This window comes from Achroia grisella, unplaced genomic scaffold (genome assembly GCF_030625045.1).
Source record: "Achroia grisella isolate CSIRO2021 unplaced genomic scaffold, CSIRO_AGI_Agris_v1 utg319, whole genome shotgun sequence".
In the NCBI taxonomy this organism is placed as follows: Eukaryota; Metazoa; Arthropoda; class Insecta; order Lepidoptera; family Pyralidae; genus Achroia; species Achroia grisella.
Window position 1 is genome coordinate 865,983 of NW_026712795.1, and position 13,256 is coordinate 879,238.

Below are 13,256 nucleotides of genomic sequence, written 5' to 3' on the forward strand. Positions count from 1 at the left end.
GAGGACATGTCGACTTGTAGCTGACAATTTGCGTACAGAACATGTCTACTGCTTAATTGTCAAATTATTTGTCGCGATTCACAAAAAAATATCAAAATATTAACAGAGAAATGTAATGGACGCACTAACCAAATACATGTTGCAATGCAAGTTGTTTGCTCAAAACTAGTTTTAGCATTTTCACTTACACAAATCATGATTAATATGTAATTTACAACATTTACACAATTTAGTTTGAATTCTCTAAATATTTTTAAGACGATTTTTCTTTTTTTTCTTTGAAAACATGGTTGAGCAACGCATTCGAGTAATTTATGTAATCAATATTAATTTAAGCATATCAATAAAACTGTAATTCCAAATTTAAATATTTGAAAAAAAAAACGATAGATGTGGAACATTCTAAATTTAAAGTTATAAATAAAATAAATTACAGTAGCCAGTTTCACCGTGTCACGAGAATACGCTTAAAAAGGCCACGTGTGGTGTCGAAATTCCAAACATACAGGGTGCTTTTATAATTTACACTATTATCGCACGATAATAATATTATCGTTACGTATACTGTTAAATTAAATTTAAAAGCGTCTCTATACATTATGTTGTATCGTTGCCATGAAATCGAAATAAATTTGACAAATATGATCTAAATGTAGCTGTACTTACATACGTATATAATTAAGTGACACCTGTTTCTTATCATGTAGACAGAATTATTATGTATTTGTACCTAATAATACAGATAATATATCAGAATTAAAAAGTAAAACTGAATTACCAGAAGACTAATTTAAGAAATATATATTTTAATGTTTAACAATCCATTCATATTTACATATAATTTCATATATAGGGAAAATTAAAAATTGCTTCCAATATCATCCAGCACTGGGTATTTTATTAAATGCATACAAACTGATCCTTAAGGCATAATAATTATGACATACTTTTCTGTAACTAAAACAGGTCAAAGAAAAAACTTAGTTAAGTAGTTCCTATAACTATTTATTTATAGAAAAACTATCAGTCAATACTAATAATACATTAATTACACGACCGTGAAGATTAATATTAATTATTGTAAATTATAAAAAAAATATTAGACGACTTACATATATGTAAAATTGCAATTTTTACATTCCCATCAACATCAACCTGTATAAGTCTCATGATTAGTTAATATCATAGATATATAGATAAATGCTTTATTCATTAATAACAAACACATACATACATGAGATACAGAAATATAAATTGTAGAAATAAAAATGGAGGTGGATACGTGCCGGAAAGATGAAGAAGCAACCGACTCAGAAAACCAAAGAAAAAAAGTTTCATTTTTCACGAATTTTCATCCCCTATTTTTTTTACCCTCTTAAGAGTAACATTTTTACAAACTTTGAATGTCATATTCATTTATATTTAATCAATAGCCCAAAAATTTAATTTCACGCTTCTAGCTTTAAAATTGATGAATGTCATCATCATCATCTCAAAGGCCTCCCCCAAAGAACTCCAAAAATGACGATACCTCCATAAAATCTTTCCTCACCCCTTTGAAACCTTTACAGCTCTTTTTTCGCATTAAAATTATCCTATGTCCTTTCTCAGAGTCTAGACTATCTGTGTACCAAATTTCATTTAAATTGTTTCAGTAGTTTTGGCGAGACAGACAGACAGAGTTACATTTATAATATTAGTATGGATATTACACTTCGAGCTCCTTAATATATGAATGTAATTACATATAAATAAATACAAATTAAAATATAAACAGATTAAAAATGATGTTGTGTAACGTTCATCAGATGTTATTCTCCATTTTTATTTAACTTTTTAAATTAAACAAAAATAAAATCTGGGTTCATGCAGCAGTCGCTTCGTTTGTCCGGATTATGGTCGGCGCGCAACCATTTCCCGTGACAATGGGGGACCACGAGTGCGTAAAAGCGGGTCACATGTCCGGCCACGCCGTGTCCAGCGCAACGCCATTTAAGGTCTCGACGGAGAGCTGCTGATTCGCATAGCACACAAACCGTGTTACCTGGTGAAATGGAAACGTGATATATCAGAAAAAAACATAGTCACAGCTTAAGGTGAGTGGACGATGGAAGGCCAAGTATTAGAAAATCCTTATAAGGAGCACGGCCTTGAATGTTCCCCCTATTTTCGGTGCCTACCGGTGGGTCACTCCGCAACGAAAGTAAATTTACACGTTGGGACCGCATGATCACCCGTGGGCACTTTAATTGGAATAATACTAGGGGTTAAATAATGTCTACCCCGAATTGTTGTACACTAAAAACATATTTAAAAAATAATATATGTAATTACCAATAAATAAATGCCGGTCCTTATGTGAGAAATAAGAGTTTTCAATGCGGTCTTAAACGTGTTAAATTATCACTAGATACTAACATTTTAGGAGCTGCTGATTCGCATATCACACAAACCGTGTTTTTTGATGAAATACAAACATCATGGAAGGCCAATTATTAGAAAGTCCTTATAAGGAATACGGCCTTCATTAGATACTAATATTTGAGTCCAAGAACTATGCACAGCACATAAACCGGGTTTACTGGTAAAATGGAAATGCGATATATCAGAATAAATAATAATTATAGCTACATATTAAGGCGAGGGGACCATGGAAAGCCAATTGATTATTACATTTGGAAAGTGGTGTTTTTAATCATTACTAATCAGGAGTAAGGCCTTCCACGGTCGACTCTCCTTCCTTTTTAATAGTTGGCCTTATAAAGTGTGCGGCTATAGATGGTCCACCTATTTTAAATTATCATTAGATACTAATATTTGAGTCCAAGAGCTTCGCGTAGTACACAACCCAAACCAAACCTGAAGAAATGGAGACGCGATATATCTAAAAAACACATAGTCATAGCTCAAGGCGAATGGACCATGGAACATTATGCTCCTTATGAGGCCAATTATTCAAAAGTCGTGTTTTTAATCATAAGTGCTGAATATAATGGTTCACTCGCTTTCTAACTATTATACAGAAAAGCCGACCAAGGTCATGATCCTTATAAGGAAGCATGACCTTGGTCGATTCATCTTTCATTATCATTAGATATAATATTTAAATCCAATATAACAACATGAATAGGATTCAAATATAGTGTATGTTAATATTTTGAAGCCGGACTTTTGGAGTCTTTTTCAAAAATACTAAACAAATTTAATGAATCATTTTAAATGTTAGCTTTTTACACCCGTCATAGTAGAATGCAAATGTGATCTCGACTTCGGCACGCCATTGGGGTATTTCTTAATGTGTGGAAAATTCACGCCAACATATCCTTGGTAGGTAGAAAGCTTTGAATACCTTCCCACACGTAAGTATTCATTAATTAGTTACCACAATATCATTGAAAACATAATATATATAGCCACACATACCGAGTGGTTACTACTGATCTGCTGAAACACAAACGTCGTCCCGAGTTCAGTTCCCAGGCTCACACAAACACAATTGTTTGTATATATAAGATTCTCGTGTCACAGTTTTCGTTCCCATACTCCTCCGAAACGGCTTGACCGATTCTCATGAAATTATGTGAGCGTATTGAGTAGGTCTGAGAATCAGCCAACATCTATTTTTCATCCCCCTAAATGTTAGGGGTAGTCCACCCCTAATTTTTTTCTTTTATTTTAAGGCAAAACAACGTTTGCCGGGACAGCTAGTAACATATATATTTTCCTTTAAGACCAGTAGTTATCATTTTAGAGATATAAAATGTACTCAATGGATTTATATTATTTTGTCAATAATTAGTCGGTGTGAGATTACAAATATTCAGTTCGGAAACTTGACTACCTTTAAGACCTTCTCTAATGGTGATCAAATTCCAACCGTTATTGAGTTTCCACCCATATTGCGACACGTGTTTCTCTGAGTTGAAACACGTGTCGCAATATGGGTGTAGACTCAATAACGAGGTATAAAATAGGGTTCGGATATAGCTTGGACTTCTTGTGTTGACTGTTCGACGACCAAACAACGACTCGCGAAGGTAATCAGTTTCCGCACAGGATATTTCTGATATTACACAAGCTAATTGTAGTGGAATAATAATAATAATAATAATCTTAGGACAATTCATACAGCGCCATCTAGACCCAAGTTAAGGTAGCTAAAGTTTGTGTTATGGGTAGTAGATAACTGATACATATACATCGATTTTTTTTGTAAATACATACATATTATACATAGATAAAACCCAGACTGACACATGTTTGTATCATGAATGAATCGTGAATGAATCATGAATCGTACTCATGAATACAAATGTTTGTGCCGTGCGAGGAATCGAACCCGCGATCATCGGTCGTAAAGCGGAGTGCTGGACCGCTAGACCACCGAGGTCGAGGAATTAAACAAAATAAAATAAATCCATTGAGTAGTGAAATGTATTTCCGCAAAATAAATTAAATATATATAAAATGTATTACTATTATTACTTTCAACACGTTAGAAAAAAATATTCACATATCCTGTTAAATTTTTTTTTTTCATTTACACAAAGAAGTTTTTACAACAATCATATATTACAATTATCAGACATTATATAAACCGTCACACATAATTCTATTTACCCTGACTATAGTGACATACCTTCACGTAATGGTTTGTAGTCCGAGTCACTGTGACAAGCTTTGGACACCTTTTTTACTTCAAACTGGACACAATATCTGAAAACATGGAAATAGTTAATGCATGAATTTTTTTTTCGGACTACTCTAATGCTGTTGGCCGCAGCTGGCCTTTACAGCTTTACCGGACGTTAGGGGGCGAGTGCAGATGGCACTCCAAACCCGCGGAAGGACTTATGGAGCGGCTGAAGGCCAACTCCTGCCTGACGGATACGACTTTAGTCTGAGGGCGCCCCTAGGGGTTCGAACCTCGGCTCAGGCCGTCGTAATATCAATCCCCGTTTGAATTGGACGGGGGATCGATTGGATGGGATGAATTAACACTTGTGACAGTAGGTTTTTATATAAAGCTGATGTATAATGGCAAACTATTACTACAGGTGTCGAATGATGACATGATATATGTGGTACTGTGTATGAAATATATGTTAATTTATATATAGTTGAAAATGTAGGTTATAGTTTGAGTGGACTGTATGTGTGTAATCAAACAATGGATAGAAAATGGTAAATAATTATAATACAGATACGTATACAAACAGTTGTAAGGCAAAAAGTGACCAAATATTAGACAATTCTAAAAGAAAATACATTTAAAATTGGTAGAAAAAAAACATATAAAATGTGCAAAGAGTTTGCAATATAGTCGTATATATAAATGAACATAATAATAATAATTATAATAAGCCGGTCCTCGAAAGCGACAGCGTCAAGCTCTACTGGGACCGATCCATCATCACGGACAGGACCGTTCTTGCGAACAAACCTGATATCGTGGTGATGGATCGGGCACTTTCGAGGGTGTTTTTGGTGGACATCACCATACCGCATGACGAGAACCTCGTGAAAGCCGAAACTGAGAAAAAGAGAAAGTACCTCGACCTGGCTCACGAGGTGACCGAAATGTGGGGGGTGATGTCCACCGAAATCATTCCAATCGTTATGTCGGTGAACGGTCTTATCCCAACCAGTCTGGAACAACATCTCAGACGGTTGGGATTCCGGGGCGGCTCACTCCCGGGAAAGATGCAGAAAGCGGTGCTGTTAGATTCTGCCCGCATTGTACGCCGGTTTCTGTCCCTGGGGCCCTGAATCCCGGCCGACTGTGCTTCTGCCGGGGGTATGTTGCCATCTCCTCTCCTTAAGAGGGGAGATGAGAATTTTTGGGAAAAAAAAAATGAATAATAATTTATTTATTTGCCTGCTACATGGTAATTTTGATCTTACAATATAATATAAGTACACGACATGCAGCACCCCGTAGAGGTATGCAAATATTGGAAATGATATCATAATTACAAGATGTCATTAAATTTCATTAAAACATTATAATAGGTACCACAATAAAATAATAAATGTCACAGTATTCCATTAATGTCAATCTATATCTTTAAAAGTATAATTACATGAAGTCAGAGTTCTTTTTTTATTGGATTGTTTGGGTCAGATGTGTAGCACCTGTAGCACTGCGACCTACATAGATCTATTGTGCTCGCCCTTTTCAGAGTTCGCTACCTAGAACCGTCAGGGACAAGAATTGAAGGATATTCTTAGGAGCGATGGTTTTTATCTCCTCGGGAAAGAGTGTAAACTTTCCAAAGGAGATATTTCGTTTATGCATGAGTGGGCTACAACCACATAGGATGTGAAGCGGCGTTTCCTCTTCAGTTTGGCAGAATCTGCAGATACTTGTCGTGCTTAGGCCTAGTTTAGCCATATGCTTGTTTAATTTGCAGTGTCCTGTGAGGGCCCTAGTCATCATGCATATTTTGTCAGTCCCTTATACTGTAGAAGTTATTTACAATTAGCCACTCCTGTAACGTTGCCCTAAAATGCCTTATATTACATTGTTTGATATGTTGAATGAACATACATTTCATACACAGCACTACATACATCACGTCATCATTCGCCATCTGTAGTACCTGTAGTATTCGACATCATGTATTGATTCACATTTCCTAATTGTTTGGGAAACTACTCTCTGTATATATATAGGGAAAAATAAGGAAGCGTCAGTCCTTATGGTTCTGCGGATTTCTTGGGCTTCAGGGTCTCGAAAGTATCTTCGCTAGCTTTCCAGTTTCACAGTAGGTTTCACAGTTCTAATTTATTTTAATTCACAACACAATGCGCGCGCGCGTCAAGGCCGCCGTACAGTCGGTTTGTTACTAGTTAGGGAGGGGAAGGGAACGCGCGGGAACAGAAAACTAACGGACTCTAACATAATATAATATCTGTGCTTACGATGATACACGGTAGATTTTGAACACTAATACTAAGATACCATGCTCCGCAGATTATATAAATAAATTAATTAATTACATATAAATTTAATACATATAAATAAAATTGGAGTGTCTGTTTGTAATACTGAAATAACCTCATTTTTAAAGCTAGAAGCTTATATTGAAACTTATTTCTGAGACTGCTAATTAAATATAAATAAATATGACATACATTATGTGGGTACTAGACAACTGGTAGAAATACTCACATGCATTTTTTGTTATACATACATAATATACTCAAAAAAACAGCCTTTACAGTCATACTCATGAATACAAATGTTTGCATCCTGCGAGAAATCGAACCCGCGACCATCGGAAGTACAACAAGCCACACCGCTAAACCACTTACGCTGTTGCATAAGTGGTTTAGCGGTGTGGCTTGTTGTAATTATTTTGGTATTTAATATGTAATTATATACAATAATAAATTAAGGTACTCACTCCCTGTGTGAATTCGACTCAGGGTCATCAGGGTTCCGCAGCCGAAGGTTCTTACGGATGTCCACAGTCTCGTTGGAGTGGCGACTCACCGACAGTGCACCAGGGAGCAGCATCGCCGTTTCATCTACCACGAAAATTATTCATATTAGATTTTGTTCCATAAATTTATACTAATATTATAAAGCTGAAGAGTTTGTTTGTTTGAGCACGCTAATCTCAGGAACTACTGGTTCGAATTGAAATTTGTTTCATTAATGTTATGTTGGATAGTTCATTTGTCGAAGAAGGCTTTAAGCTATATAACATTACGCTACGATAAATAGAAGCGAAGCATCAGTGAAAAATGTTGGAAAACGGGGAAAATTATTCATCATTACATAGTATAAAATAAAGTCGCTGTCGCTGTCTGTCCGTCCCTATGTATGCTTAAATCTTTAAAACTACCCAACGGATTTTAAAGAGGGTTTTTGTAATAGATAGAACGATTCAAGAGGAAGGTTTATACCCGTGCGAAGCCAGGGTGGGTAGCTAGTATAATAATAAATGTCAAGTAAGTGTGGTGCAGACGAAGATGCGTGGGTCAGCTAGTTAACTTTTAATCGTGGTCAATTATTCCATATCATTTAATTGTTAATAATTAAATTATGAATGTATAAAAATTATTATTGAGGGAAAAATAGAAGGAAGGGGTGGTGGGCCCTTCGTGTGGTGGTGCGGTGGACCAAGGAACAGTTACATCAAATAAATTAAAGACAAAATTAGAGTCTTATTAGGTAAAAAGCATGATGAAAGTGGCAAGATGGAAGATTTTCTACGATCTTCCATCAATTTCTTTAGTCTTTAAAGTTTATATAAATAAAAAAAAAATCCGAAACAATTTCTTACCTCTCAATGGTACATTACTATCCGCAGAACAGCCATGATGTTCCTGACAGGCTCTCCGCTGTACAAGTGAGGGACAGTGCCTGCCGCCGTGCGCTGGTGCTTGCACCACCCTGCGACTCCTCACCATGCTGCCGGAGCCACAGACTGTATCGCAGTTGGACCACGCCCCCCATCCTGACACAACGCAGTCTATCACTGTGGACAAGGAAAATTGAACCTTAACTCTTCACTAAAGTATTGTCTTCTGCACATCAAATAGTTTTTAGGCATCTTTGTTTTTGAACTATATAATGCTGTTGGTTATAGCTGACTCTCTAAGATAATAATCATATCTTCGAACAATTCACACAGCGCCATCTAGTGCCAAGGTACGACAGAGCTTGTGTTACGGGTACTAGACAACTGATATTAAAACATAGAAATAATTTTGCTTTTGCTTTAAATACATACATGTTATACATTTAAAACAGCCAGATGGTAGTCTAGCGGTTTAGTTTCACCACCCATTTCCGATGGTAGCGGGTACGATTTCTCGTACGGTATAAACATATGTATTCATGAATATGATTGTTTGTATCGGTCTGGGCATTATCTTAGTGTTTATATCAGTTAAGTTTAGTTTGGAACTAGATGGCGCTGTGTGAATTGGCGTGAAATATTAATAATAATAATAAAATATATACACTAATCTGCTTAGCGATAAATATAAATGACATAGAGATCCACAATACTTGAAAATATTGTCTAATCTATTCAAGTACATCAATCACAACAATAAGAAAAGTGGGTAATAACGGATTATTTTCATAGAGTTAATACCTTCTGTGAATAGTGTAGTAGAATAGTTCTGTGAATTGTGTTTATAGTGGGCTTAATTTTTTTATTGGTTTATGACTTTGGAATAATCTTCATTCTATGGTGACTGGTACCTTTGCCTATCTAGTTGTTAATAAAATATACAACTTCAAATAATATCACAGGTATCGTAATAAACTGCATTAATTTATAAATTATGGGAATTCAACTTTAATGTTAAAATTATAAAGTCGATTTCCAAAAATTTATAATTAGTTAAAATTTATATTTAAGTTGAGTTAATTCTGTCTATTACTAAATATGCGATAAATTAAAAAAAAACCTAGGTTGTAATAATCAACCCCATCAACCCGTGTGGACTAATGACCCCCATTTACCATATCAGGTCCACGCGATGTCTCCTGGAAACCGTGGTGATAAATTCCTGAAGAATTTACCAGGATAGCCTAACAAAGCTGAGAACACGCTCATCTTAGCATCCTCCACGCGGTGCCTCCTGGAAACCATCGTGATAAATTCCTGATGAATTTACCAGGATGACTTAACAAAGCTGAGAACACGCTCATCCTCCACTGGTGACCGACCTGACCTCATGCTCATCTTGTCATCTTTTACTGGTGCCCCGTCAGCTGAAACCGTTAGCGCAGATCGGAGAAAATTTCATTATAACAATTTTCGCACGTAATCTAAAAAAGCATATCTATTAAAAAATTCAGGACCATAGATAATAGAACCAGTGTTGTGCCTCATAGCATTTCTGTCGATGATTGTCATGTTTTTTTAAATCCAATTCAGCGATTGTTCTTTTAGATTACGCTCGAAAATGTAATCTAAAAAAGCATAGACTGTCTATTAAAAAATTCACAAACCATAGATAATAGAACCAGTGCTGTGCTTCATAACATTTATGTAGATGACAGTCGTGTTTTTTTCTAAAACCAATTCAACGAATGTTCTTTTAGATTACGCGCGAAAATTGTTATAATCTATTCAAGGACGTCGTAACAACCACGAACAACGATAGTAAAACAGTTAATGGACTATAAAGAGGGTATAAGAGGCGATTTGTCATGTGCGAACGCCGTTAAGATGGTGTACCGTTAAATTATAGACAGTACGCGAATGTATTTTTAGTGCTGAAAGCGAGACTTCAGCTGTGTAGAAAATAATATATTTTTTATTAAGGTGGCGTAATTACGGCTATACATAGAACGATAATCGTGTTTTGCAATATAAATATTTAATCGTACCTGATACGATTAAATATTTATTCTTTTGCAGAAGTCTATTTCACTACTAAATAAATATATATTATCTTGTTTAAATCCACTACAATTATCACGTGTGAGATCACAGATATTTAGTGCGGAAACTTGACTGCTGTTATATTCATATTGTACATGTGTTTCGGCTCTGAAAATGTTTACTGTTCGGCGACCAAACCGAGGTTAGGCAGCACTAAGCTTCCAAGCTATGTCCGAATGGGTGATGGAAGATGGGTGACACTGCATGTTGTCAACTCACCCGGCCGGCCAGCGGTGGTTCTGGGCCAGACGGATAAGGTCTGCCTCGGTGTCACTGTTAGGCAAATTGTAACATCTCGGCTGGAGTTGTACAAAAGTGGAAATTAAATAAATATTATAATATTAAAGTAAATTAAAAAAGGCACGGACGAATATGTCTGTGGAAAAATGTATTTAAAAAAAAAAAAAAAGCTATGTCCGAACTCTATTGAACGCCTGATATTTCAATAGAGTTCGGACATAGCTTGGAAGATACCTCGTTCGGAGGCGAATATGGGTGTAGAATCAATAATGATCGGAATTTGATCACCATTAGAGAAGGTTATAACGGTAACTAAGTTTCCGTACTCAATATTTGTGATCTTACACAAGCTAATTGTAGCGGAATTAAACAAAATAATATAACTCCATTAAGTAGTGCAATATAAACTTCTAAAGACGTCACGATGGGACCGATTAACACTAGCATATAGCCTTCACAGGAGGTTTCCCGAGAAGATATCTCGCGTATTCCCGTGCGCCTTCTCGAAGACGGAGAGGGTTTTTGCTTCAGTACAAGAGAGAGACCTGCAGCGAAGCAGTCAAACGCCATCAGTGTTTCTGTGGACTAACATCGCGGTGCCGTGACTCAGTCAATAGGGGTTTTATAAGGATACCTTGAAATTTTATATTTACAGTACTCATTTACCTCTCCGGGGGCAAGCAGGTCTCCTAAAGGGACTTTCTCCAAGAAAAAAAAAACCCTTAAATTTTTTTTAGGCCCCACAGAAAAGATTTTGAATAAGCTTTTAGTCGTGTTGGATATTGACACAGCTCTTGCAATGCAACTGCAAATGCAACCTCTTATAATGAATTGTTATTTCACAGTTTCATACAGAATTAGTGTTCTACTACATGACTAGTTTGCTTTGTTGAGGACGAAACCTTCAAATCCATACAAGCGATTGCTTGCAAAGATCCAATGCAAAATTCTTGTATTAATCTCTGGTACCACTTTTCTGACTTTTTTAAATATTAGATTCAGAAAAGGGCAATGTAGGGTTTATTTGCTCAATTTCAAAATATTTAAATTTAGAACTCGGAAATTTGAATTTGGAATCTCCGTTATTACGACGTCTCAAGTTGTAAGTTATGTAAAAAAGGAACAAAGAATTTTTTTTTTCTACTTAAAGTGGATTTAATGGATTCTTTACAGCCAGATCAAAATATTAATATATTAAATTTTCATATATATATTTCACACATTTAGTGGCGACCTCGGTGGTTTAGTGGTTTACCATACCGCTTTATTCCGATTATTATGGGTTCGTTTCCTGGCACGGTGCAAATATTATATTTGCACCGTGCCGGGTGAATTGATTGTGGTGTGTATCCGTCTAGGTCTTTTCAATGTATATTATGTATGTACATGAATAAATGATTCTTTGATTTGATTGTCTGTAGTGATTGCCACAGGTTTATTTTATTATTATGAAACGAGCGATACCGTACAATGTCACTAGTCTTACAATAAATGAACAAAAGAATTATCGACAATAATGACGCCATCTGCGAAAGATATTTTACATAGCGAGTGCTTCTCTCAATGGTTTCCAACTCAGTGAATAAAAACATTGCCACCTCAAATATTGCTGGGGAAAATTATTAGATATTTTTTGTAGTATGCTAACAGAGTGCTTAACGAATATAAAACACTGTTATCTTACACTTTAAAATATAAACACTAAATATAATATTTATACTTTAGCTGCTCGTCTGAGTGGAATAATTTCGTTCTTCTTAGAATTCTTCTTTTAGTAGGTACATACTTAAGCTTTGTAAAAAAATATTAGATACAAAAAAAATTAAATCAAACCTAATTCTAACAATGTTAATGTCTTATTTGCTTTATCTTAGTATAAGTTTTAAGCCTCGGTTTTAACTCACATTATATTTGCACTGCAGTCCACTGCTGGACATTGATCTCTCCCAAGGCACGATCTTGAGCCCTTCTCTTATTATATAAATTAAGTAACTTATTACTAAACACTTAGTTGGATATCCCATAAATAATCTACAATCCTAATGAAATAACATACAATAACACGCTAACTGGTCTTTTAATGAACTTTATGATAGGAAGTTAAAACCAGAACTACAAAACGGTAGTGGAGTAAAATCTAATTTAATAGACATTATTACAGAACTGTATATAACTTTTAATACAATTCACGCCTGAACCTGACATAAAGTGGTTTTCAGGAGTTTTCATTGTTATCACTTAGCTCTATTTTGCTACTACTTCTCGCTTATACGAGTATAGTTATAGTAATGCGACCCGGCTTCGCACTGGTATTTAACTAAATAAATTCATAAATTCATCATAAATTAAGTACGATGATTTCTATAGAGGACCTGACATACTACATTAATAATAATAATACTACTAATCACGACAATTCACACAGCGCCATCTAGACCCAAGTTAAGCTACCTAAAGCTTATGTTATGGGTACTAGACAACTTATACAAATACATAGATTTTTTTTTCCGTAAATATATACATATTATACATAGAAAACAGATCGATACAAACGATCATACTCATGAATACAAATGTTTGTACCGTGCGAGGAATCGAACC

The 13,256-nt window shown here is 35.4% G+C and overlaps 1 protein-coding gene across 1 annotated transcript in view; it reads right to left on the minus strand.

The window, feature by feature from the left end:
• Positions 1-1,499: 1,499 nt before the first annotated feature.
• LOC131843551 (somatomedin-B and thrombospondin type-1 domain-containing protein) overlaps positions 1,500-13,256 on the minus strand; it is a 74,239-nt gene continuing 62,482 nt past the window's right edge. Inside the window, exons 3-6 of the mRNA XM_059192225.1 lie at positions 8,295-8,489; positions 7,410-7,533; positions 4,640-4,716; positions 1,500-2,044 (exon numbers count right to left, since the gene is read on the minus strand). Of these exons, the coding sequence (XP_059048208.1) occupies positions 1,842-2,044; positions 4,640-4,716; positions 7,410-7,533; positions 8,295-8,489 (599 nt within the window). The 3' untranslated portion in view covers positions 1,500-1,841. The remainder of the gene's footprint in view (positions 2,045-4,639; positions 4,717-7,409; positions 7,534-8,294; positions 8,490-13,256) is intronic.